Source organism: Drosophila subpulchrella, unplaced genomic scaffold (genome assembly GCF_014743375.2).
Source record: "Drosophila subpulchrella strain 33 F10 #4 breed RU33 unplaced genomic scaffold, RU_Dsub_v1.1 Primary Assembly Seq86, whole genome shotgun sequence".
Taxonomy (NCBI): domain Eukaryota; kingdom Metazoa; phylum Arthropoda; class Insecta; order Diptera; family Drosophilidae; genus Drosophila; species Drosophila subpulchrella.
The window spans coordinates 205,900-233,819 of record NW_023665720.1 but is presented as its reverse complement, the minus strand read 5'-3'; the positions used below and the strand labels follow the sequence as shown (position 1 = coordinate 233,819).

The following is a 27,920-nucleotide window of genomic DNA, read 5'->3' as shown; positions in this document are numbered from 1 at the left end:
AGTTGATGCACTCAAACTGATCCTCTTTCAGTGCTAGGCATTTATACTTGTCCTTGGTGTCCTTGGTGTAAAGGCCCCTCTCTTCGAATCTGTGGTTTTATTGTAACCACTTGATAGTATATTACTCGAATGTTTTAAACATCTTTGTTGTTTTTAGCTGGTTCTAATTCAACAAAGAATATGTTTCGTTTGTCCTTACCATTTTCACCAGGTGGGTTATATACATTCCGAGGGTTGTGCCCCAATTCTTTAAGTCTGGCCGTGATTTCACCAACCTTTGTTGAAGCGCTAAGGCCCCTAATGACAATTCGGAAGGCCCGCTCGTTTTTGAATTTAAATGTGCTGTATGGTATCCCATTGTCCTTAAATAGTTTTTGGACCACATTGTATATACTGCCATCATCCACAGTAATTCTACATGAGGATCTACATCTACCAGACGTGTTAAGGCGAAAGCCAGCAGTCACAGGCAACTCTTAATAAAAAGGGAGGAGGACGAGGATCTCGATTCTTATTCCCTGTTTGGCCAGATGCATTGGCTGAAGACTCCGAACAATGATTAGCTTGAGATAATTCAGGCAAAAGTGTATCTCCAGTAGAGAGCATTGCATCTCCATTATCACATAAAATAGCAAAACTATTATTCATTCCTAAGTATGAGAACTTTTCTCTAATAGAAGGGGGGAAGTGAGTAAACCGCTCTTCATTAGCAACACTATTGCTAATCCATTTGGGCTTATTTGATACAGCTAATGATGGTATAGATTTAAGTCCTTAGGAAACTTCGCTTCTACATTAACTTCCTTTCTTGTTTATAAGGGTATGTAGACACGGTCCCTGGCACATAGGAATGCTGATAAATAATTTGATTTTTGTCCAGCTCCGTTGAAGGGAGAAATTTACTTACAGCCAGTTCTTAAGGAATCAGAACCAAAATGTGTTTTTGCTAAAGCCTAGTACTCAGATCGGCTAAGAGTTTCACTAGTCGAAAAATAATATTCTTTGTACTGTGACCGAAGTTTCGAGGTTCACCCGCCCTTGTAGATCTTCTTAAGCTGATTTATCAGAAACATCAGAGAGGCATCTATTAGCATGTCTTGAAAACAGCTTCTTTTATGACCTCATCAGTAGTGACTGGCGGTCGGCAGACTTGGTCCTTAGTAGACACTGAATTTTTCCTACCATGTGATTCGTTATCCTTCGAGTGAGCTTTCTTAGTTTTACAAGCGTCAGCCGTAGAGGCAGCTCGAAAATAATAAACATCCTTGCCCATTGGAGTTCTGGCATCCGACATTGCAACAGTCGTACGGAAACTTATAAAATAAAAAAAGAAACAGTTAGAGGAACAGCCGGCCTGCCAATAGCGGGGGCAAGGCCGGCAAAAGCTACACAACGCAAAGTTCAAAAAAGAACCAAACAAACAATGAAAAGGAAAAAATTTTTATAAAAGTTGTATGAACACGGAGTCATCGAAATAAACACAACAGGTTAGTTTGACACTAAGGTCGAAACTGGAAAATCTGCAATGAAAAATAGTTTTTTACCAATTTTACATTTACTTTTTTATACCCTTGCAGAGGGTATATTGATTTCAGTCAGAAGTTTGCAACGCAGTGAAGGACACGTTTCCGACCCCATAAAGTATATATATTCTTGATCAGCATGACTAGACGAGTCGATCTAGCCATGTCCATCTGTCCGTCCGTTTCTACGCAAACTAGTCTCTCAGTTTTAAAGCTATCGGGCTGAAACTTTCCCAAAAGTCTTATATCTTTTGCAGGTAGTATATAAGTCGGAACCAGCCGGATCGGACGACTATATCTTAAAGCTCCCATTAGAATAATCGGAAAAAAAATTTTACAAAATTATATCTTTGGTGTTTTTTAGCATATAACCTCCTAAGCTTGGAAATAACATTTTTTAATTAGTTTTGAATTTCGAATTTAATTTTATTAAAATCGGACGACTATATCATATAGCTGCCATAAGAACGATCGGAAAATTGGTAGGAAAATAATATGAATCAAATTATAGCTTCGGTGTATTTTGACATATTATCTTATACTATTGGGAATATCATTTTTTGTGTTTTTAAATTTAATAATTATAGCTGCAAGGGTATATAAGCATCGGCTTGCCGAAGCTAACTTCCTTTCTTGTTTATAAGGGTATGTAGACACGGTCCCTGGCACATAGGAATGCTGATAAATAATTTGATTTTTGTCCAGCTCCGTTGAAGGGAGAAATTTACTTACAGCCAGTTCTTAAGGAATCAGAACCAAAATGTGTTTTTGCTAAAGCCTAGTACTCAGATCGGCTAAGAGTTTCACTAGTCGAAAAATAATATTCTTTGTACTGTGACCGAAGTTTCGAGGTTCACCCGCCCTGCATGTAGCATGGTCTTACTGTCAGGCAGCTGGGTTTGTTGATAAAGCCTAGTACTCAGATCGGCTAAGAGTTTTACTGGTCGAAAAATCGTATTCTTTGTAGTGTGACCGAAGTTTTCAAAGTTCACCCGCCATGCATGTGGCATGGTCTTACTGTCAAGCAGCTGGGCTTGTTGTCAAACGGAAAACAAACCAATTGGAGCAATTTAAAAAAGAAGAGAGCTGGTGCACAAAGAAATTAAAATAAAAATAAATGAAATTTTCAACGAATGTTTTTATTTATGTAAATTAGAAGTTCAAGGCTTCCTTCTCGTCCCACGGATGCTTCGCCATCTTTCCCGCGCCATCTGTAGTCCAGCTCCGAGCTGGCTAATAATGGCTGGTGATGGCTCCTCCAGCTGTCCCTTCGCGGGTCCTCAATGGAGATCGAGCGATGTCCCATGTTCCTTCTCACTGGGATTCTCTAGTGGATCTCCTCCAGCGTTTTTACTATTCTGCGGATTTGCCCCGTTGTGGTATTGCTTCCTGTCGGTCAAGTCCCACAATAATGGGCAACAGTTTGGATTAGGCGTCCTTTTTCATCTGCACTGAGCTCCTTTAGCCGTTTTGGGTGTTTTTCTTCCATTCTTCATTTTTAAATACCCCACCGCTTCTGCACGAACACTGCCAAAGATTAAATTTCTTATTCTTTGGGCCGCGGCTAACGTCGTTCATCGAAAATCCACTCGCGAAATCTGGTATTTTTTCTGGTATTTCCTTAGCTCAACTGAGTACCGCGCTGAAAAACAGACCCGACGAAAAGCTTTAGCCGCCTGTTTGCCTCTCGCTCACTCCTATGGCTAGCTCGCGGTTTTCGTCGATGTGAGTACTAGGCTTAAACGAAAAACAAATCAGTTGGAGCAATTTAAAAAAGAAGAGCTGGAGCACAAATAAATTCAAATTCAAATAAATGTAATGTTCAACGAATATTTTTATTTATGTAAATAAGTACTATTAAGCTTGCTTCTCGTCCCACGGATGCTTCGCCGTCTTTCCCGCGCCCTCTGCAGCCCAGCTCCGAATTGGACCTTGAGGAAGTCTAAGGCATCCGGCGGAACAACCCCGTTCCCAACCCGGCAGTGGCTGGTGATAGCTCCTCCAGCTGTTCCTTAGCGGGCGCCCTTTTTTCCTTCTCCGTATAGAGGCCAGCTCGTCGTCCATCTCCGCTTTAGCTGCCAAGTATCTGGTGGCTGTGGAGTCCTGTGGTTCCCCAATGGAGAGCTCGTCGGAGGTTGTTCTGGTGGTTCTGCTAAAATGATACTTCTATTTGTACAACGTAACCAATTTCTTTTGGCCAGAACTTACTTTCCTTTCGAGGACGGACACTGAAATTCTGTGGTTGTTCTCCGTGGATTTGCCCTGTTGTAATATTGCTTCCTGTCGGTGAAACCTCACAATAATGGGCAACAGCTTGGATTAAGCGTACTTTTTCAACTGCACTGACCTCCTGCGGGGTTTTTTGGAGACTTCCCTGTAATAATAGTGAGAATGCAGTATTCTCATAATAAGGTAGTAAGTGTTAATAATGTATAAGCTCATATTGAATGTACGTATGTTCGTTAGAGACGGTCACACTGGACAAGCTCTCTTCCGTTTTCCTAAGTGGCATCAATAAAGACACCCTTCAATACACGTCCTACAAAATCATTAATAATCTACATATCAACGATTACTACATTCCCTACATTTTTAATTTTTTAATTAAATAGAGTTTCGTACAGCTTCGCTCTAATCTCGTAATTTCTCACCCTTTGTTGAGATGGACATTTTAATATGCTATACAATTAGAAAAAATTATAGTATTTTGTAAACACATAAATTTGATACAAATCCGCACTGAACACAGACAAATCGCGAATCGAAATGACGCTCGGGCGAAAACAATAGCGTGGCTCGAAATGGAGTCCAGAGGAATTTTTAGAAATAAAGTAACGGTAATTATCGCGACCTTCATTTTCCGCGAGTAAAATGCGTTCTGTCGTTGTTCTATAGTTCAGAAGTTACTAAGAAGTGACTTTCTGGACGGTAGGTGATAGAATTATCCCTTTTTTGCTTCCAGGGACACACTCACACTCACACATTTATGCACACATATCGATAAGAATTGGGTGGGAAATCTTTGTTCATTTTCATAAACAGACGAAAACGCGGTGGCGTTTACCTGTATAAACGGGACGGCCAAAAGAAGTCTCCCCTACTTTCCGGATTGAAAGTAACTTAATAAGCCCCTTCCATAGAGTCCATCCGTTCGAAACGGTTGGGATTTTTGACAAATGTGAGACTCCGATTCCAACAGGGCTCATCCACCATCTGCCATCCGATAACAGCTGATCTAAAGACCTGTGGCTTATCAAACCAAACCTGTTGCTTCTGCGCCTCCTATTTTATACCCGTTATTCGTAGAGTAAAAAAGTATACTAGATTCGTCGGAATGTATGTAACAGGCAGAAGGAAGCGTTTCCGACCCTATAAAGTATATATACTCTTGATCAGGATCACTAGCCGAGTCGATCTAGCCATGTCCGTCTGTCCGTCTGTCTGTCCGTCCGGATGAACGCTGAGATCTCGGAAACTATGAGAGCTAGGCTATTGAGATTTGGCTGCAGATTCCTGAGCTTCTTACGCTGCGCAAGTTTGTTTCAGTAGAGTGCCACGCCCACTCTAACGCTCACAAACCGCCCAAGCCTGTGACGCCCACAATTTTCATGCTAGATACAAAATTTTAAATGAACTGTATTGGTCTCGTCAATACCTATCGATTGACCAAAAAAAATTTGCTACGCCCACTCTAACGCCCATAACGCTTAAATCTGTCTACCGCCGATAGGTGGCGCATTTCAATCTCGTTTTGCTGCTTGCATATCTCCATTTCCTTTTGGTCCCTTCAGCTGAGTAACGGGTATCTGATAGTCGAGGTACTCGACTTTAGCGTTCTTCCTTGTTTAATGTGAAACTCCCATTCCCGAAGAGCACATCCACCATCTATCATCCGACAACAGCTGATCTGCTGTTCTGCACCTTAGATTTTCGATTGTTCCCTGTCATGATTGTTTACGTTTTCGTAGTTTTCGTAGAGAACGTTTAAATTTCCACTGTCAAGAAGAAGAGCTCAGCTAGAAAAAACATCGCCTAACTATCGCATAAAAGAGTCCTTCAAATTTACATGGGGAACTAACTGGGAAATTTTCGGAACGGCGAAACCTTATGGATCATCCGTTCAAAGGATGGTAGATGGTGGATGGATCTCTGTGGGAAGATGCTATAATACACCAAAAAAACCAAATTTTAAGAGTGCATCCACGGTCACACTGGTGAACAAAAACTAACTTACGTTTTTGTTTCTTTTAGGCCATATTTATTATTGTTGAAATTGGAGTAATGCCAGCTCCTGTGCGCAAGTTCCGCCGCGAGACCAGCGAAATCAGCTGCTGCCTAAAGTACCTTCTCTTCGCCAGCAATGTGGTTCTGTGGCTTTCGGCTTTGCTGGTCCTGTCGGTTGGCATCTGGGCTTGGAGTGAGAAGGACATGTTCCGCAACATCACTCGGCTGCACTTCATCGCCCTAGACCCCGCTTTTGTCCTGATTATCCTGGGCGGCGTAACCTTTCTGCTGGGCTTTATGGGCAGCGTGGGGGCCTTGCGCGAGAACACTTGTCTCCTTGCAGCGGTGGGTACTCCGTTGATTGTGGATCTTTCTCTGTGTGCGTAGCTAATCGTGATCTTTGTGCCAGTAGTACGCCATCTTCCTCAGTGTTCTGCTCATCGCCGAGATCGGTTTCTGTGCCGTGGCCTTCGTGCTTAAGGACAAGGGATGGGTGAGTTCCGAATGGTTTTGAAAATGCTGAGCCTACGTTTATTAACACTTGCCTTTTTTAGATAAAGAACCAGGCCACCGAGGGCCTGAAAGCCTTCATCCGTCACTATCGAGAGGATGCTGACCAACAGAATCTTATTGACTGGATCCAGGAAGACTGGTTACAGTGTTGCGGCGTTGATGGCCCGAAGGACTGGGACAGCAACAACTACTTTAACTGCTCATCTATTGCCATTGGCAGTAGGGAGGCGTGCGGTGTGCCCTTCTCCTGCTGTCGTAGGCGTCCCCACGAGCAGATCAAGATCAAACAATGCGGCTACGATGTGCGCAAGGATGGATATGTAAGTTTGCCGGTTCTGTCATATCGTATTTCATCTACAAATTGTACGCAAGCAGCCTGTGGATAGGAACATTCATGAACGCGGGTGCTTGCGCGCTGGCGAGGATTGGCTGGAAGCACATCTTGTTTGTGTAGCGATTTGCTGTGTCGCCCTGCTAGTCCTGCAGGTGCAGAAAAAATATCTTTGTAACTTTTTTTGTTCCCTCTACGCACTAACGGATCCGTTTTCTTAATCTGTATCAGGACATTCTCATAGGCATTTATGCACATATTCCGTTAGGTCAAATTTAATCTATTTATCGATTAATATTTTTCGATTTTAATATTTGTATTCCCTTGCGGGTAGTATAATTTTAGTTAAAAGTTTGCGACATATACAACCCTAGTCAAAATTATTTTCACAACACAATTATTTGCACATCCCAACTTCTTTTAGTTGTTATTATTGTTGTTGTTGAACAATTTCCCTGAAATAAATGTTATCGCGTAGCTTGATCTATGCTGAAGCAACACAAAAAGAAATGCGAAAGATAGCGGTTCATAGGACAAAGCTAAAGGCAAAAGAAAAAAAGCTTATCAGTTGTCAAAAGTATTTGCACACGTTTTATTCGCGTCAGAAGTAATTTCACAAAACTTAGTTTAATTTATTTCAGCTTAATATCTAATTTTAACAAAAGATTTTCTTAATTTTATAAAAATACATTATTTATATTTAGTTACACCACCTTTGGCATCAATGACAGCTTGTAGTCTATTAGGTATTGACCTTACCAAAGTTTGGGCAAATTCAAGGGTCAATTTGGACCAAATTTCGTCAATTTCAGCGATGACTCCGTCGCGTTTTCTATTTTTATCAATGGTTCTTTGATTTTTTATAAAAGCCTAAACGTTTTCGATGATATTTAGGTCTGGGCTCTGTGGGGGCCAAGGAAGAACCGCCTGATTAAGGCCGCTCAAAAATTTGGTCGGTATCCTGCCCTTGTGGCATGGAGCATTGCCCTGCTGAAGAATCCATTCATAAGTAGGAAAAAGTCTATTTCCTGACATATAAGCATGGTCATTAAGGATTCAAACGTATCCGTTCTGGTTTAAAGTTCCTTCTATCGGTAGGAGGTCTCCGAATCCATAATAGGAAAGGCATCCCCAGAACATGACTGTGCCACCACCAAACCTATTGATTGGCTGGGCTGCCAAATGCTTTTGGTTTTTCTTCAAATGCATAAAATGATGGCTGTAGGACCCCTGGTACTGAAATGCAGCCTCATCCGTCCATAAAACATTAAACCAAAAGTCAAGAGGCTTCTTAATATATTCCAATGCAAATTGAAGGCGTTTTGTTCGGTTGTTCTTTTAGCCTGCGACGAAGTGTAGAATCACTTATTTGTTTTCCAATTATATTTTTTGATTCTTAGGCAATTTTTACTGGACGCGCACTTGGATTGCTCGCTACAACTCCTAGTAAGTGCCTGCATTGTCTTTGGTCCAACACAGGTTTTCGGCCTGATCTTTTCTTATTTTTTAAAGTGCCAGCTGTATTGATCTTTTTTACTAAGTAGTAGACATTTCTGCGCGAAATTTTATACAATTCAGCGATTTCAGCTGCTGAAATACCGGCTTTAAACTTAGTAACAATTTCAGCCCGGAGCTCAAGGGTTAACTCTCTTGTTTTAGGCATTTTGTTTGGATGAATGTAAAAGATAATTGATTATTTTAATTGATTTTTCCCTGATTTGAATTTATTAGAGCAAACGAACCGCCACTTGTCGCTGCAAACCAAATACTAATGACGAAATTGCATTGTGAAATTACTTCTGACGCGAATAAAACGTGTGCAAATACTTTTGACAACTGATAAGCTTTTTTTCTTTTGCCTTTAGCTTTGTCCTATGAACCGCTATCTTTCGCATTTCATTTTGTGTTGCTTCAGCATAGATCAAGCTACGCGATAACATTTATTTCAGGGAAATTGTTCAACAACAACAATAATAACAACTAAAAGAAGTTGGGATGTGCAAATAATAGGGTTGTATATTATTTACACAAGGTACTTAATACTTTATAGCCATGTTCGTCCGTCTTTCCGTTTCTAGGGAAATTAGCCTTTTATTGAGCTATTTGCGTGAAACTTACCGAAAAGCTTCTTCATGAGGCAGGATGAAATCAAGTCGGAACGGGCCGGACCGGGCTATATGAAGGTATATAGGTTTGAAATACTGAGACATAAGCATCAAAATCTGTGACATTTTCGGAGCAGATCGCCAGCGCCTAGTCATACCCGCATAGGTGTACAGCGCTCTTCGCTTATCTTTTGTCGCCTGCTTTCTTATACCACTAAAGCTGTCGCTTGTCTTTTCAGCAACTACTTTGTAAGCCTGCATGTCTCTATATGAAGATTTTGGAGTCAAGCTTTTTACACAGTCACAGTCCGTCTGCCGCTCCGAATAAACGCCATACATTTAATATAACCTATTCGTGCGATATTAATTATAAATATAAGGGTGGCATATTTTTTGTCTTACCCACAAACAGGGATGAATATTATATCATTGGCTTTGGATATAATTTTTTTTTAAATTTGTAACCAAGATTAAAAGCTATTCCGCAAATAAAGCGAACTGCTGGCGTTTGAATTTGATCAAGCAGTCAAATTTTTGCTTTTGGGTTGCCAGCTAGCTGAAACAGCAGCCGGATTTTTGTTTTCGAATTTTGAGTCACCTAAAACATTAGCCGATTTTATTATTTTGTAAATTTTCAAATCAGGTACATGTATATAGCCTGTTTCAAATAGGCTGTTAGTGGTTTAGCTTTGCTTACATATGTATACACTTTTACAAAATCTTTTTAAAAAAATGTGGGCCAGACAGATTTTAACGCTATGGACGTTATAGTGGGCATGGCAAACTATTTTTTGGTCAATCGATAGGAATTGACGAAACCATTTCATTTCTGTTAAAATGTGTATTCCTGCATCAAAACAGTGGGTGCCCAATTTTTGGGCTGCTTGTGGGCGTGGCATCCAGATGAAATAATCTTGCGATGTGCATCTTTGAAATAGGCATGTTTAATCTCATCATTCTAGTTTTTATAGTTTTTGAAGTCACAGCGGTAATAAGGCCGGGCGGACAGACGGATATGGCTAATTCGATTAAAAGTCTTAACTTTTCCGTGTAAAAGTACAAATATATTTTTGTAATAAGCTACCATCAATTATTACCTTTATTGCATTTTTACTAGTTGGGTTTTTCTTCAATTTTTTTTATTCTTTTTAGATTGTACTGACCTTTAATTTGTTTTTCTTGCTCTTTTTAATTTTTTGCCAGGGCATGGAGCTGTCAAAAATAATATATGAAAAGGGCTGTGTTCAAGCTGGCGAAGAATGGATGGAACACAATTTAATTATTATTTTCTCTACTGTTATTGCTGTGATGTTTTTCCAGGTTTCTATTTAATTAAGTTTGTTCTATTTTTTTTTATCTTACCACGGAATTAGATGGACCAGATTTTAACGTTCAAATCTTGTAGATCCTAGGAATATGCTTTGCTCAGAACTTACGCGCCGATGTATATAATCAAAAGTCAAAGTGGCACTAACAAATGGCTGTTGCTGCCCCAACAGCTATTTAGGAAGGCAGACAACACGGCGAAGGATTGGGGGAACTTCAAGGATCACCTTTATTAAACCAGGATCTGCAACTATTCATATATCCTCCGACTAGTTAAGTACTTCAAGATCTTTACTTACCCATATTTTTATACCCTTGCAGAGGGTATAATAATTTCAGTCAGAAGTTTGCAACGCAGCGAAGGAGACGTTTCCGACCCCATAAACTACATATATTCTTGATCAGCATCACTAGACGAGTCGATCTAGCCATGTCCGTCTGTCCGTCCTTTTCTACGCAAACTAGTCTCAGTTTTAAAGCAATAGGGCTGATAGCTTCTTTCTTTTGCAGGTATTATATAAGTCGGAACCAGCCGTATCGGACAATTATATCTTATAGCTATATATCATATAGCTGCCATAGGAACGATCGGAAAATTGGTGGGAAAATAATATGAAACATATTATAGCTTTAGTGTCTTTTGAAATATTATCTTATACTATTGAAAATATAATCTTTTGTATTTTTAAGAATTTAGAATTAAATTTAATAATTATAACTGCAAGGGTATACAAACTTCGGCTTTCCGAAGTTAACTTCCTTTCTTGTTATGTATTTGTCTAACTGAGGAAAACTAATTCTCTCTTAATGGACATTGACTAATATTAACTAGGTAGCCTAGTTAGTTGCTGTTTTTATGTCGGGTATCCTGTGCCCAATTACAAATAAGAAAAGAGAAAAACAATTTAAATAGATTTACTTAACTTTTTACAATGAAAATATAAGGAGGCATAGGAAAAACGAAAAATGTATCTTAAAATGCAGCTGTGATATATTTTAAGAAATGTATAAAAACCCCAAAATTATAAGCAAAATAAATATGTTAATACATAATTAATTTTTTTTAGCGAAAAACAATATTCTTTCATATGGAAATATTAACATCGTAGAACGAAAGATGAGATAAGTAACAATATAATTTGCTTAAAAATTAATGAACTTAAATTAAACAAATGCCCAAAAAACGTTGGCTATGCAGCATGTAAATATATTTTTGATAGGATAGGATAGTAAGAAAAGTTTAGACATAGCAGCTATAAATAAATAGTCATCACCATTTATGTGGTATTATTGGAAAGCGTGTTCTTAATTAACATTTCTTCATGATATAAAATTGCGGCTATAGCTTGGGGAACCACGTTTATGTCAATTAAATTTTTATACCCGTTACTCGTAGAGTAAAAGGGTATACTAGATTCGTCGGAAAGTATGTAACAGGCAGAAGGAAGCGTTTCCGACCCCATAAAGTATATATATTCTTGATCAGGATCACTAGCCGAGTCGATTTAGCCATGTCCGTCTGTCCGTCTGTCCGTCTGTCCGTCTGTCCGTCTGTCCGTATGAACGCTGAGATCTTGGAAACTATAAGAGCTACAATACTGGGATTAGGCATGCAGATTCCTGAGATTCCTGCGCAGCGCAAGTTTGTTTCAAAAGAGTGCCACGCCCACTCTAACGCCCACAAACCGCCCAAAACTGTGGCTCCTACAGTTTTGATGCTAGAACAAAAATTTTAACTGAGATGTATTGTTCTCATCAATACCTACCGACTGACCTAAAAAAAAGTTTGCCACGCCCACTTTAACGCCCACAAACCGCCCACAAACTTCAAAAAATCGTAAATATGAACGCGGATATCTCGGAAAATATCAAAGATAGAGAAACGAGATTTCAGATTTAGATTCCGTAGGCTTGAGCGCAGCGCAAGTTTATCACGCGAATATGCCACGCCCACTCCAACGCCCACAAACCGCCCAAGTCTGTGGCGCCCACAATTTTCATGGTAGATAAAAAATTTAAACTGAAATGTATTGGTCTCGTCAATACCTATCGATTGATTTAAAAAAAAACTTTCTCACGCCCACTCTAACGCCCACAACGCTTAAATCTGTCTACCGCCGGTAGGTGGCGCATTTGCTGCTTGCATATCTCCATTTTCCTTTGGTCCCTTTAGCTGAGTAACGGGTATCTGATAGTCGAGGTACTCGACTATAGCGTTCTTCCTTGTTTTTATTTATTGATCTACCGATTATCATTGTCGCCCAAGAACTCGACGGTGTCACTTTTTTTTTTAAGCCTTCGACCGCGTTTTGGACCGCTTGATTTACTTTTACTACATCGTGGCTCATCGAGCTTTCGTTGACGCAACTGGCATCCCCACTGGCACTATGAAAACTCTATACACTTCAACAAAATTCGTATACAAAAAAGTATTATACTTAACTATTGTTGAGATAGCGATGTTAATAATAAGGCGAAGAATTTTAAGATTGACAAATTTATTTTGAGGTTTTATTTAAATCAAAAATTCAAGTTATAATAAAATCTTTAAAAAACTTTGTGTTGGCGCTTGTCAGGTTTTTTCTCAAATGGCGTTTTTTTTAACTCGGCGTTACCATCTTATTCTTTTGTTGGCAGGCCTAGCGATTTATATTACGGCGGTAACAAAACTTTTCATGCCATCGCAGCATCAGTTCAGTGTGTTTTGCCATCGGTTTATAGCCGTTCGATGATCCTAATAACAAGTGATTTGGGGTGAGTGCGTCATCGTCTGCTGAATCTATGGAAACAAAGGTTACTAGTCTGGAGTTAATGATGTTTTGTGCTTCCATGAGAGGTGCACGGAGTATTTCATTATTAAAATAGGCGAGTAGTGTAGCTAGCAGTTTTTCGTCCCATGTTATTCCAGCATAGAGTAAGAATCTATATAGAGGCGCCAATTGCTCTGCCCGAACCTCTGCCCAACCTCTCCTAAGAACCAATTCAAGGCCAAGTTTGAAGCTAACTTAGGTGCGAAGCAACAGCAATAGGGTTTACGATTAATTACAAAACCAAAACAGTGAGCAAGAGCGGTGCAGAATGAGGTGGGAAAGTATTACAAGTTCGATCAAACTTTAAAAAAGAGGGGAAATAAGCTTTTTTCGCCTAGGTGGCATCATAGCCTCAATTTCGAAAGAGAGGGGCAGAGCAAATGACGCCTCTATACATAATTACTCTATGATTCCAGTACGCCACCCTTTTTGGAGTAGCGTTTTTAGACCGATGGTGTGCATGTTAGCAGGTCCAGGGGATCGAACACGGACATCAGTACTTGTTTTGTTGGGGCTGTGACACCACTCAAAATGACTCCTTTCAATCTCGCAAATCTAAAAACGTCACTCGTAAGATCCCTCTACATACCAAGCACCTTTTCAGGACACCCTTTAACGGCTTCCTCGACGACTTTATAGCTATCAATGAGATCGTCTACGTAATGAGCGGATTTGAATTCTTGAATTCATATGCATTTTTGTCTCGTACATGGTGAGCAAGGTGCTCACCTTATCAACAAGCTCGCGCAGAAGCTTTGGGTTGTCAAGATGAGAGATCAGGTTGCAGACTTCCATAGTAGCGCATGCACTGCGTACTGCCGACTGGCGACATTAATGAGAGATTTCAATATGCCCTTGTGTACGTTGATCTTTAGATTTGGTCTAACAAACGGTCAAGGATATGTTCTGGGCGTCAAAAAAAGGTATTCAGGCTTTTCCCTTGAGGCACTTCTGGAGCCAAAGCATGTTTTCTGCGTTTGACAAGCCGTCTACTGTGCAGCTTCACGTATCTATTGACAATTTATAGAAATATTTCGAAAGAAACAAATTATCTCAGTAGCCTTGAATTTGGAGTTTTGGTATGGACGCAAAAAAAGGTATAAATCGTTTAGTTGCACTCATAGAATTATTTTTCTTATATATATATATATATATAAATATAGTTTAAATCGCCATAGAACCTACTTTTTAGGTTTAATTTTTGGAAAATGGCGAATTGTTCAATTATTTAGTCGAAATTTGTACGAGCATATGCTATTAACACTTTCTCATATTTAGGGCAAAATCGCCATATTTCGTAAAACAAAAAGTCATCTGAAAACCCCCTTGAAACTAGAAAATCGCCCTTGAATAGGTGGTCTAACGGTCTAGTGCGTTGAACTTTCAAAATCATCAAAATGGCGTGAGTTCGAGCCCACAGAGAGTAAATATTTATTTTTCTTTTTTGTGCAAGTTTTAAGAATTGGATTTTTAAACAATTTTGTGTGCGAAGGCAACATAATTTTAGAACATGTAAAAATAATAATCAAAAAAATATGTATAGTAAATTAAAATATAAGTTTTGGAATGTTTTTAGTCGAATTGGGTATAATAAAACATAATTTGTTGTTATAAGTGAGAATTATTCTTAGATCCCAACAAATTAAAATCTGAACCGTATTTGCGCGTCGCCTAGCGCGATGTGGTGTGGTGCAGCGGTAGTGCTCTCGACTGCGAACCCAGCGGTCGTCAATTCTATTCTCGCAGCGACCACAAAGATTTTTTTTAAAAAAGTAAGTTTTTTGATATTTATGTTTATTTCCCTGATTCTGTTTTTTGACTACTTTCAGATCTAATGATTCTAATTAGCATTCCCTCTCAAACTAAAGTAAGAAATGGAACACTAAGTCAAATATTCATTAAAAATTACAGGAAAATTACCACAGAAAATGTTTGCCGAGAACCAACAAACAACATGTCCAAACAACACTTATTTATAACAATTTTACTTATTTTTAAGGGCGCTTTCCCTTGTTTTTAAGTCGCTTTTCTTTTAAAACAAAAATAACAGCAAACATTCAAGAAAAATTTGCCTTCATTTAGGCTATTTACCATTAAAATAAGAAAGTCACCATAAAAAATTCAAGAAATATCGCCGTTAAATTTAAAATTGTTTTCATATGTTAAAGGCATTTACCATCGAAAATAGATAATTTGCCCTAGAATTAGGAAAATTCACCCTAGCTTTAGGAAAAATCGACCTAAATGTAAGACTAATACATGCCTAATTTTAGAAAATGTTGCCCTAATTTTGTTACTTAATCGCCATTGACCCCCGTTTAGGGCGATTTTACAGTAAAATTTTTATAATTTTGGAACACAAGCTAGGAGCAGTTCTAAGCATTATTTCCCAGGAGATTAGGTGTCTAAAACCACGTTTGGCCCACTGCACTGGTTTTCCTTTTTTTTTGGAGAAAAACATCATAGTAGCCGTAACATATATTTATAAAATTTAATTTATCAGATCAATTTGATCCCCTTTGTTAAAATTGTGTTCTCTCTTTAAGTTATTTCTTTACAACCCATGCTATAAATTAAAGAAGTTGGCATTAGGCATACAGATTCTAGGGGCACACTCTAACGATCAAAACGCTAAAACCTGACTAGCGCCCACATTTTTTAATATTTTGTAAAAGTGTAAATGGTGTTGTGTTCTGATTTCAAAGGTACAAAGACAAAAATATTTATTTTTAGTGTTCCATGATAATTGGAACCTACATCTACATCCCAAAAATTGTTCAATTGTTAAAAAGCTAATAAAGCGTTCAATTTGGGAAACAGCCGATATGCTGCATGTATGCCTTTATCCCCCTCGCAATACCTTTAGCCGAGGCCGTCGACTATAGCGTTTTTTCCTAAGCATTTACGGGAGAAAAAATGAAAATATTCCAGCCCACCATACCCCTAATTTAGAAGTAACGTTGAAACTAATTAAAATCTGAGAACTCTTGTTGGCTAGTTTAATCCATAAAAAAAGCCCTCATTCAAAGAATAAGAACCGTTCAAAGCAATTTGCTGGTACACTTAACAGTTACCACTGAATAGAGTATTAAATTTTTTTGTTCTTTAAAGAGTTTGAAGGTCTAATGAACTGTTTTGTGATTTATATGCCAATCTTAGTTTGATTTAAAATTGTTTACACAACAACTCAAAATTTATAGTTTATATATAGTTTTCCACGATAATTTGATCCTCCTGAGTAAAAGTCCCATACAAACTTGTGTTTCATCACCTACAGGTTCCGCGGTATAGCTAAGATTACAAAAAACCGATGTTTGCCCACATATTAAATTATGTGGCCAATGTCATTGTACTTATCTTAAATATTTTTGCTGAAACACATTGGATTTTACGCCTAAGTTACAACTCCCAACATTTTCACAATTTCCATGATTGAAATCCGCCGTCGATCTAGCCATGTCCGTCTGTCCGTATGAACGCTGTGATCTCGGAAACTATAAAAGCTGCAATACTGGGTTCTAAAGATTCCTGCGGCTCCCACAGTTTTAATGGTAGAATAAAATGTTAACTAAAATGTATTGTTCTCATCAATACCTATCGATTGACCCAAGTATGACACGCCCACAAACTTCAACCAATCGTAAGTATGAACGCGGATATCTCGAAAACTATCAAAGATTCCAGATTTAGATTCCGTAACGCCTACAAACCGCATAAACCTGTGGCGCCCACGACTTTCATGCTAGAAACAAAATTTTAACTGAAGTGAACTGGTCTCGTCAATACATATCGATTGACCCAGTAAAAGTTTGCACGCCCATTCCAACGCCATTAACTCCTAAATCCGTCTGCCGCCCACACAACCGTGTATTGAGATCGCGGGTAGGTGGCGCATTTCAATTTCGCTTTGCTGCTTGCATATCTTATAACAATAATGATTAAATCTTGACATTCGTAAAAGATACGACTGCCAAGTTTCAGGCGAGATGTTGGATTTGGGAGGGGATTTGCCGCACGCAATACTGAAAAGGTTCTTTTTTCTTATAAGCTCCAAAGAAAAATAGTTTTCACTCTGAACTTATAGCTAAAATAGGCGTAGACACCCGTTTAAAAGGGTAATAAGATCTCGCTTTCACTGTGAATTCTGTAAATCTTCTTTGGAACCGGCCACTTTAACTGATTTAAATAAATATACAAACAATTAAAGTCGAACGCCGCATCCATATTTGTGTACGAACATCGAACTTATCCGTCCACACTCTTCTTTAAATTCGGCTCCAGCAAACAAACGACTTCGCATCAACACCAACAACAATGTGGGTCCCACCGAGCGCATGTCTGATGCTCCGCCGCCGTGGCTCCTAGAAATGCTCAACTCGCGCTTCAAAGAACAAACTGAGCAAATAGCATCCTATGTGCGGGAAGCAGAGGAGCGTATTAAAGATGGGCTTACGAGCCGCTTAGAATGCGTTGCAGCCGAGATGAAGCAGTTTGGAGAGCGTGTCACCATCGTGGAGGGCGAGGTGGCACAGTTACGCGCTGGAAGGGATCAGCTGAGTCAACGCGTCAAGCAGCTGGATCGGGAGGTTGGCGAGCTGACCAAACTGAGAGAGAAAGTGGGGGAGGTCGAGGCAAAATTGGCAGCACAGCAAAGAAAGAAAGAAAATCACAAAACTCTTCTGTAGACCCGGTGGTCATAATACGCATGGAGAATCAGCACGAAAAAATCAAAACTTAGTTTGCATATGATGCCGCTCTCTATGTCAATAAGCAGCTCCTGACACTATGTAATATTTAAAGAGGCAATAAAGCTTAAAAGCGCCGACTGCTCTCTGCTGTTTTTACCCGCAGAGGTCTAGTCCACGTCCGGTGCAGTGATAAAATCTACTGCATCAAGAGTACGGATCACCTTTTGGCGCTCTCGCAAGACCTTGTCGCTGATAAGCCAGCCTCTCATCTCTCTTCTCAGCTCTCTTCATCATCGCGCGGTGCAACTTCGTCATCTGCGACGGACGGAATCGCCGCGAATTGTGAGGGATTTCGCCGTTGATATGTTCCTGTATCTTAATGTAATTATAACTAGGTACTTTAAATTCATATATTCTCTTCACATTAGACTTAAGTTTTTTCAAACTCTTAAAATTACGACTCTCCTAATTATTAGGTATCTCACTCTCTCTCAAGACTCTTTTTTGTGTTTAATAGTTGTGCGTAGACTAGTTATTATATCAAAAGCAATAGGTGCGTATGCGTTACTGATTGTCTGGTCTGTTGATGGATGACAATGTATGCTCGCCGAGTGCGAGCAGCTACACGATGCTTAGAGTACTTGGAAATCAGAGAACTAGCCTTCGTGTATGCCATATTAACGCTCAAAGCTTAGTGAATAAAATTGAAGAATTTAGGTATTTATTTGATAATCCTAACATTGATGTTATATGTTTGTCCGAAACATGGTTTACGTCTTATGTTAGTGATTCGTTAGTAGAGTGTAGTGGTTATGATCTCTTTCGTTCCGACCGAGGTAGCCACGCTGGGGGAGTAGCCATATATGTAAGTAAACGTCTTAATGCAAAGTTTGTCTGTAAACATCCGAGTGATAGCTCCGTTGAATAGATATTTGTTCAGCTTACAAATACATTATTCTCATCAAAAACTTTAATAGGCTGCGTTTATAGACCAAACCGATTTATTAACAACCAAAATTTAATTGACTTATTGTCCTCTATATCTATCCCTTATTCGGATGTTATTCTTGCTGGGGATTTCAACAGCAATATTCTAAAAGAAAATAAATTACCGGAAGACATCGAATCTATTGGCTTAAATTTAGTAAACTCATCAGTACCTACAATTTTTCAAGCCCCTGTGATACTCTACTTGACTTATTTTTTGTAACTGACTGTGATAAAATTTCCATGTACAGTCAACTTTCAATGCCAATGTTTTCAAAACATGATCTAATTTATTTAATTTATAATATTAATACAGACTTAACAGAAAACCATATAGTTTATAGGGACTTTAAAAATATTGACTACGCCTTGCTAAGTACCGACCGTTATTTATGTGACTAGGACTCTATTTTTGACTATACAAATATTAATGGGACAGTCTATTGTCCCACAAGATAATATAATATACTTATACAATCGATCAGTACCATTAGTAACGAAAATGACCAAGCCTAACTTATTGACAAACGGGATAATGCATTTAAAAAAGCGATACAAGACAAGCCAGCACGCAGCGCCATATAAAACTCTAAGGAAAAATGTTTCACAATTAATTAATCAAGAGAAACGCAAATACAAAATTTAATAGGGCAACATCGAGTCAGCAGAAATGGGCTGATATTAAAAAACTAGGCATTGGTAAATCCAACACTACCCGATGTGATGCCAATCCTGATGAACTTAACAAAAATTTTTTGGACTGCAAAGTACCTGACGTATCTAAAGATAACTTTCTTGATCACCTACCTCGAAATACATATCAAAATTGTGATAATATAAATTGCGGCTGTGATAATGGTGCCTGTGATAGTAGTTTTAGTTTCGCGTGTGTAACTGAGTACGATGTCCTTAAATCAATGTTACTAATTAAGTCAAATGCAACTGGAGTCGACGACATAAACCCAAAATTTATAAAGATACTATTGCTAAAAATCTTACCATACATAACTTTTATATATAATACTGCCCTGACACAATCAATATTTCCCGACTCTTTGAAATTAGCTAAAATTATACGGATTCCAAAATCTGCAAATGAATATAGGCCGATTTCAGTCCTACCATATTTGTCAAAAGTCTTCGAACGACTTATGGCTGGTCAGATGACAAATTATTTAACAAGTAACAATATTCTAACCGATAAGCAATCAGGTTTCCGTGTTGGCAGAAGCTGTACAAAAGCTATAATTAAAATGGTTGAAGACATCAGGGAAAAAATGGATACTGACAACTTAACATTTTTGACTCTTTTAGATTATAGTAAAGCATTTGACACGGTAAATGACGAAATTCTTTGTATTAAGTTAAAACGGCTAAGTAATTTCTCGCGTGCATCAGTGCAACTGATTTGTTCTTATTTGAGCAATCGCGGGCAGTCGGTTTTCGTAAATAATGTGTATTCGTCTTTTCTTTGTCTGAAACGTGGTGTGCCTCAAGGATCCGTCCTAGGTCCGTTACTGTTCTCGGTTTATGTAAGTGATTTACCTAGTAATATGTCAAACTGTGAAGTACACATGTGTGCTGATGATGTCCAAATGTATGTAAGCCGTCCTATACGTAGAATTAATGAATGTATAAGTGTCTGTCAAACTGAATTGGAAATTGTTAGCAAGTGGGCGAAAATCAATGGGCTAGGCCTAAAATGTAAATGTATTGTTCTAGGTAAAAGAGTAATGGCTACCGATGCATTGCAAAAACTATCCATTAATAATGCTCCTTTTGAGTATGTAAACACTGCAATTAATTTAGGATTTACATACTCAAACATTGACGTGGGATGATCACATTAATAAATCTGTGGGAAAAATGTATGCAATACTTAGAAACTTATACTTGACCAAAGACTTCTTACCGACCAAAATTAAAGAGTTGCAAATATTTACCTCATACCGGTAATTTTCTATGGACTAGAGGTATTTAGTGACTGCAGCTCCGTAGGTCAGCGCAAGCTGCAGGTAGCGTTTAATATTGTGGCAACATATATTTATAATAGACAAAGAGCTGACCATATAAGTGACGTTACAATTAAAATCTTTAACATGCCACTTAAATCCTGGACAAACCTTAGGGCCCTACTACTACTCCATAAAATTATAAGCAAACAAGAGCCGTCGTATCTGTATGAAAAACTTATACTTAGTTCGTCAAGAAGAACCAGAAACATAACAAGCTTTAAGTATAAGTACCTATGCACAAGGAGGCAGTTCCTTGTATATGCTGTTCGCACTTGAAACCAACTTCCACACTATCAAGGCAATCAGTAACGAAACTCAATTTAAAAACGCACTGCAAGACTATTTTAAGACTCTTTGCAACCACCAATTTAGCATATTGAAATTTTAATTTAGAGAGAAAGAGAGAACTAATAAAACAAATTAAAATTTAAAATTTAAAGTTAAAATTAACTAATTAAAAATAAAATATATACAAAATTAAAAATTAAAATTTAAAATTATAAATTTAAAATAAAAATAAAAATAAAAAATAGTAATAACAGTAATAATGAAACTGATTATATATTTAAATTGTATTTATTAAGATTTGTAATTATTTAGCCTCATACCATCTGACTCGACCCAAATGCTAGCATATAAGATCAACTTTAAGTTCAACTTTCAAATTTTACACTTGTGACTAGCGCCTTAATTTATAAGTATGCTACATGCTTGTAGCGCTGGGATAAAAACAATAAAATAAAAAAAATGTCTTGCCAGCAATTAGGGTGGTGTTCTTGCCACGCCCCTCAAGGTGCGTGCAAAACGACAAGCGATGCTCGGTTGAGGATCACTAGACATCTTAGCCAGAGAGAGGTAAATCGCTAAAGTTAGGGAAAAAAGATAATTGTTGCATCGGATGATCCCCCTGAACGTCCCAGACCTCAGATGTTCGAGGCCTGATTTGCCCTCCCTACCTATGGCTGCTAAGTCCCTAAAACACATTGTGACCATAGCAGCCCCATCGTCCATGGGTCTCAAAGGGACATGTTAGCCGGGCCAATAATGGTTTCCTTTTAGAACGTTATAGAAATATTTATATAGGTATAGTAAAGATTAAAGCCAGACTTAACACAATAGGAACTGCCAATCAAATAAAATATAATTAAAAGGAAATTAAAGTAAGCCACTAATTTGGGAAAATACACAATTAGGAAACATTACAACGGGTACATTAAATGGACTTTAAATCAAACGAGCTGTCGAAAATCCAAACAAACTTGAGTGAAAACGGCCGCTCGAAGAGGTTCGATCGAGCTTACACTCGACTTTTTTCTTTACATTCCCTTCCTTCCCAGCCTTTTAATAAAAATTTGTAATTTAAACTTCTTGTACTTTCCTATAGGACTTTCTCTCTTACAACGCATACTTCAAAGCGTTATGCATATTCAAAGTTATTAAAACCAATCAAACTAGGAGAATTTTCCAATCACCCGTGCCACGCGGATCCATCGTCGAAAGCGCTTTCTGGGATAAACTCGGTGCTGAAAATTGTAACTTGTATGGGGAAAGTAAAAATCACAATCTTTTCATCACTTTGGGCAGAGACAACGTTAACCTTATCCTTTTTTTCTATTTTACGTTAGGTGTGGGAAAGAGAGAAGAGAAAAGCACTTAGGTCACTTCTGGCCATTCGCCCATTCAAATTTTTTCAATTTTTTTTTCCTCAGAAATTTTGTGTTGGCTTACAAAAAAAACTAAAAAAAATACATTACTAAATCCCTAAGAAACATTTTTAAACTAAACTACGACCGCATTTAGCTCGTTTGACTCTGCGTGGAGCGAGCCTATCGCCTTCCTCGAACTCCATTTTGGTGTATTCCCAAACGAAGTTGCGAAACGAATGCTCGCTCAAAGACTGGGGTATAATGGTTGGCCTCTTGAGTGGAACTCAAGTCTTACTACTGAGCTTTTGCTCATCCACTTCACAATTAGCCCTTGTATATTTGCTATTAAGGTTTATTAAAATTAAGAAATACAAAGATTATTAATATTATGTGTGTGTGTTGCCACACCGTTCTTTTAAGTCAACTAGCAAGCTTCTGTTGGCACTGCTGCCATATTAGGTTGCCACAGTACTCCCCCTCCAGTGAATGCGTCACGAATCCTGGTTTGAAAATTCCATGACATCTCTCATATGTCCTGGTCAGTCTAGGGGTAACTTCTTCTGCATCCAACAGGCGGTCGTCTTTTACTAAAAATGCTGGTTTGAGGCGATCAACTGATACTGCAGTCTCATGGCCATTGAGTCTAATAGTGAAAACACGATCGTTTTCGCGTCTGACAATCTCATGAGGACCAGTGTATGGGGCTTCCAGAGGCTGCTTTACGGCATCAGTGCGGAGAAATACATGCGTACATTTATCGATCCCTTTCAATACGAACATCTTTTGCTTGGTATGATGTGCTGTTGCACTTTCGGTCGCACTTTTTGCATGTGCTCTCGAAAGATACTCAAAAAAGAGGTGGGGTCAACCGTATCGTCCAAGTCGGTAAAAAACTCATTTGGCAGTCGAATAGGTGTTCCGTATACCATTTCTGAGGCTGAAGATTTGATGTCCTCCTTGAAACAGGTACGAAGTCCAAGCAAAACTGTTGGCAGTAACTCCGGCCACGGAGTACCTCTGTTGCACATCAAAGATGACTTAAAGGATCTGTGCTACCTCTCTATGAGTCCGTTTGACTGAGGATGGTAGGCCGTCGTGTGTATGTGTTTACTTGCAACCAGATTAGCAAGATCTTTGAAAACTGCTGACTCAAAATGTGTTCCTTGGTCCGTAGTCATCGTTTTTGGAGAACCAAATCGAGATATCCAGTGAGTCCAGAACGCCGTATCTATTGTCTCAGCAGCAATATTTGAGAGATGTACAGCTTCTAGTCATTGCGTAAATCTATCAATCATCGTCAGACAGTACCGATAGTTTTGTTGTAATGGCATAACTACAATGTCAAGGTGAACGTGGTCAAATCTACCGTTTGGCACTTTGAACTTTTCTGGTGAGAGGTTGTTGTGTTTGTGGATCTTAGAGCGCTGACAAGGTAGACAAACTCTGCACCATTCGAGGACATTTTTATTCATCGAGGGCCATACAAACTTTTGGCGCACTTGACGAACTGTTGACCGACCACTGGGATTAGACAAACCGTGAATGAACGAAAACACAGCATTGCGCAAAGATTTGGGTACATAAGGACGAACGCTTCCTGTAGAAACATCGCAGTAGAGTGAGATGTTGTCATCAAATCGAACCCTTTGAAGTTTTAAGGATGTGGTTCCTTTTAAAATGTGTACCAGTTCAGGATCTGACGCTTGCTCCTCTTCTATTTGCGATAATTTGATGACAGTCGGCATTGTTATATAGCATAATCTTGAAAAAGCGTCTGCGACAGCATTTTCGGATCCTTTCACATGCATAATAGTCGTGCAGAATGGAGAGGTGTAAGCCAAATGTCGTAGCTGCCTCGGTGATGCTTTCTCTGGTCGCTGCTGAAATGCGTACACGAGCGGCTTGTGATCCGTTCTGATGACAAAAATGCGTCAGTCAACAAGATGTTTGAAATATTTAATGGATTCGAAGATAGCGAGCAGCTCTCGGTCGTACGTAAAGTAATTTTTCTCCGTTTTGCTCAGCTTCTTTGAGAAAAATCCAACAGGTTGCCAACTTCCATGTGTACGCTGCTCCAAAACTGCTCCGATTGCGAAATCGGAAGCATCGCAAACCAGCTGAAGTTCAGATTTTGGTGCGGGAAAAGACAAGAGGGCTGCGTCTGCTATGCCTTGTTTGCAAGCTTCAAAAGCTGCATGGAGCTCTGATGTTCATTCAATTTTACGTTGATCATTTTTGTAACATCCTTTAGCAACGCAGTGAGAGGTGCTTGTATGTTTGATGATCGATCCAAACATCTGCGATAGTAATTTATAACGCCCAAGAAACGACCAAGTTGGCATGTGGTTTCAGGACGTAACCATATGTAACGGGCTGGACCAAGGACTTTTTGACGGGAGACATATGCCTTGCTCGATCAAGAAGTTTATTTCTCTCTTGGCAGTGACAAGTTTTTCACCGGGGAGGCGTCGTGGTCTATCAGCAACATGTATTCCATTTGTTTCATGTTGCTTAGCTGCTTTTATCGATGGCTTTGTCACGTCGAAAAATTCACTTAGAAGTTTTTGAACCTTGGACATACACTGCACTGTGGAAACTGATTTGTGTTTCGCTTGTGCAAGACATGCTGCTGTTGATAATCCAGAAATTGAGTCGATCAAGCGTTGGATTTTAAGATCAATGAGCAATTGAAATTTGCTCAAAAGGTCTGCCCCAATAATAGCTGTGTGCACGCTGCGATAATGAACGGCCATGTAAAGTTTCGGCGTAGATCCAAGTTCACCTGAGTGACGTACTTTCCATAAGTATGAGTGACTGTCTGGTTCGCTGCGTACAGTGTCAAATCGCTCAGAGTAGTTTTTTGTCTAACCAGCGTTCGTGGTATGACGGAAACCACATATCCAGAATCAACGAGGAAGCGGATGTGAGATGTGCGATCGGTGACGTGTAGGCGCTGCTGCTGCGGAACAGCTGGCTGAACTGTGGGCTCGCTGGTTATATTAGTGCTGCCGTCGACCAGCGTGTCGGGCGACAGCTCCTTTAGTTTAACTACGAGGAGCGGGAACATGGTGGGCGGCACTTTTGAGCGCTTTCTCCAAATCGGTCGTGGTAGAAGCAAAGCTTCTCTTGAGGCGCAGATGCCTGTTGATTCGAATTTCCAGTTTGTACGTGGCTACGCGATGAACTGCGTGAGCGTCCTTGGAATTGGAGACGTTGTACATCCTTTTGCAATACGTCACACTTCTGTGATAGCGATTGCAAGTTGTCGTTGATCTTTTTCCAGGGGTCTTCGGTGGAAGTTGCGCAAACAGGTGGGCTCGCTGCAGTCGTGGTATTCGTGCTGTTTGCAAAAGTGGCGTTGTGGTTTACTGCTTCGAGCATCTTGTCTGCGATCTTAGCGAGCTCATCCAAATCCGTCTCTGTCCAGACTGTAAGAGTGGGACGAATTGACACCGGCATCTCTGCCTGGAAAAGAGTGAGAATGATGTTCTTGCTGCCCGGGTCCGGAGCTAGTCGTCGCACGTTGGCCAGGATCTCAGATGGTTTTAATCCAGATGTACCTCCACCCTGCAGAAGTCGGCGTAGTTTCGACTCTGGAGATTCCCCAAATTTTTGTTGTAAGCTCTTTTTAATTGCTACGTACTTGTTTTCGTTGGGTGGTCGAATGACTAAGTCTTCCACTGCCAAAACTGCATCCTCCTCCAGGTGAAGGGTCACAAGGTCGCATTTGTCGGTGTCGTCGATTATCTGGGGCAATCGAAATGACCGCTCCACTGGCGCAAACTATAGTTGAGGGTTGCTATGTGTGAGTTTTGGCAAGTGGACAGTCGTACGTCTGTGTGTGCGAGTAGTCTCATCCCGGTTGCCAGGTACTTTTGTCCGAAGTTCCTCGAGTTGCTGCAGCAGATCTTGGACTTATGCAGTTAAATCAGGATTTGAATCCGGCATGGTGAATGAAAAATCGGAGCGATCGCTTTCTTCGTCGAAATTTAGCCGCCTACCTTTTATTTTTCGCAAATCGTATTGGCGTCTGTTCATTCAGTGCGCAAATTCTTAATTGTGAACGTGTGTGTCAATTTCACACAATAAGTAACTTTTATTATGATTTTACGTTCCGGGGTCACCACTACGGCGAAGTATACTTGCCATTTAAGTTTATTGAGACTAAGAAATACAAAGGTTATTAATATTATTAATACACGTGTGTCGCTCGCTGATTTTTGCCGATAAATCCGCCGAATGTTGCCACGCCGTTCTTTTAAGTCAGCTGGCAAGCTTCTGTTGGAATTGCTGCCATATTAGGTTGCCACAAATATACCGTTCAGTTCCAACAAAAGGTTTCACTTGTGAATACCGCGGGACATGTCCCCTTGCACGAGTAAAGAACAAGTGACACTCCATATAGACAATTGTATGGGATGTCCGCTTTTTCACAAGTGAAAATTTAAATGAAAATTTTTCGAAGTTATCGGTATTTCACTTGTTCCTCATACTCATTTGTCTTTTGGCCTGTCACCTGCCGGTGACACGTCCCACGTGAAATCACTTCTGAAATTCAGAATGTTTCCAATGAGTTTTCACAAATGAAAATATAGAACTTAAAAAAAATACATATTTATTTACTCTTTACTTCATTTTTATTAAATTGTATTATTTAGTTTTTCTGTTAAAGGACAATTATTGTTAGTAAGCCTAATTTGCCTTTTACATTGGTCATCGCATTCCTTAAACCTTTGTCCGGGTCCTCCGAATCCTCAGCCAACGCTCCAGAAAAAATGTATTGGCATATGTTTAAAAAATGCGTTTTATTTGTTTTTTTTTTTGTATAATTACCTTTTAGAGCTGTGTATAACCCTTCGCGGGACTTTTATTGGCACATCTACTTTCGACTAGCGGATCCCATTGAATACGTTCAAAATTTACGAACTTTAAACTAAGATCAACGCACAACATCTTAATCTTAATGTAACACTTACCTGACTTTATTATATTAACTTAAAGAAACGATTAAAGTAACTCTGCTGCGCACAATTTAAATGGATGCTTCCCTTTCAATCACTCAAACAGAATTCACCAAGTCTTCCTCTCACCCCATTACTTGATTTCTTTTGTTTACTCTTAGCTGTTGGCGCGTGCCACTGCACCATACCCTTTCTAAGGCGAATAATATCAAACTATATATTTTTTACTTCTTCAGTAAAAAATAAAACGAATTTTTCAAAAATGTTAGTATTAAAAAGTGTTTTAGGGGTTCTTGGGGCCATTTTTTTGACAAAAAAAATAATTTAAACATTTTCGTTGGCTACTTAGCAGTATTAAAAATTATATTTCCGAAGAAGCCTTAACTTAATAAAAATTTATTTTATATATATAAAAACATATACGTTTGTTCGTAGTCTATGGGTTGCCATGACTTATGTAAAATTTGACAACATTTAGGAGTACATAATATGACGAAAAAAAAGATTTTATTGCTATATCAAATCCAATATAATCTCCTTATGAAATCGCTTTAAACCGAAATGAAAGCGTACAGTGGACAATCGATTCAAAGAAAAATAAAAATGAGTTCCATGTAAGATTTATTACTTCAAAAAGGGTTTTCCATCAGAGAAATTTCGAAAAGTTTGGGAGTTTTTACTTTGACGTCAAATGGTTTTTGGATGCATACTATTTTTTTGTAATGCCGTCATGTAGTGAGAGTGTGTTTCAGCAAAAATATTTAAGATAAGTCCAATAAAGTAGGCCACAT

The 27,920-nt window shown here is 39.0% G+C and overlaps 2 protein-coding genes across 20 annotated transcripts in view; one reads left to right on the top strand and one right to left on the bottom strand.

Annotated features, from left to right (window-relative positions):
• Positions 1-3,339: 3,339 nt before the first annotated feature.
• LOC119562719 lies at positions 3,340-4,724 on the bottom strand. 6 transcript variants are annotated; one of them, XR_005221982.1, is made up of 3 exons: positions 4,588-4,724; positions 3,732-3,897; positions 3,340-3,675 (listed from the first exon to the last, which is right to left on the bottom strand). XR_005221982.1 is itself a non-coding variant. In XM_037875925.1 (3 exons), the coding sequence occupies exons 1-3, from the start codon at positions 4,378-4,380 to the stop codon at positions 3,536-3,538; spliced, it is 309 nt and encodes a 102-aa protein (XP_037731853.1). In that variant the 5' UTR covers positions 4,381-4,473; the 3' UTR covers positions 3,340-3,535. The 6 variants fall into 6 exon arrangements, 2 of the variants coding, with proteins under 2 accessions (XP_037731853.1, XP_037731852.1); XR_005221983.1 differs by having other exon boundaries at positions 3,732-3,924; positions 4,588-4,670; XR_005221984.1 differs by lacking the exon at positions 4,588-4,724 and adding an exon at positions 4,498-4,512.
• Positions 4,229-27,920, top strand: part of LOC119562718 (tetraspanin-17) — a 149,887-nt gene continuing 126,195 nt past the window's right edge. Inside the window, exons 1-7 of one of the 14 annotated variants that reach the window (XM_037875909.1) lie at positions 4,229-4,360; positions 5,775-6,092; positions 6,160-6,240; positions 6,302-6,580; positions 6,636-6,746; positions 9,900-10,016; positions 10,102-10,448. In XM_037875909.1, coding sequence (XP_037731837.1) covers positions 4,325-4,360; positions 5,775-6,092; positions 6,160-6,240; positions 6,302-6,580; positions 6,636-6,746; positions 9,900-10,016; positions 10,102-10,170 — 1,011 coding nt within the window. In that variant the 5' untranslated portion in view covers positions 4,229-4,324 and the 3' untranslated portion in view covers positions 10,171-10,448. The other 13 variants (XM_037875912.1, XR_005221980.1, XM_037875914.1 and 10 more) reach the window with 13 other exon arrangements.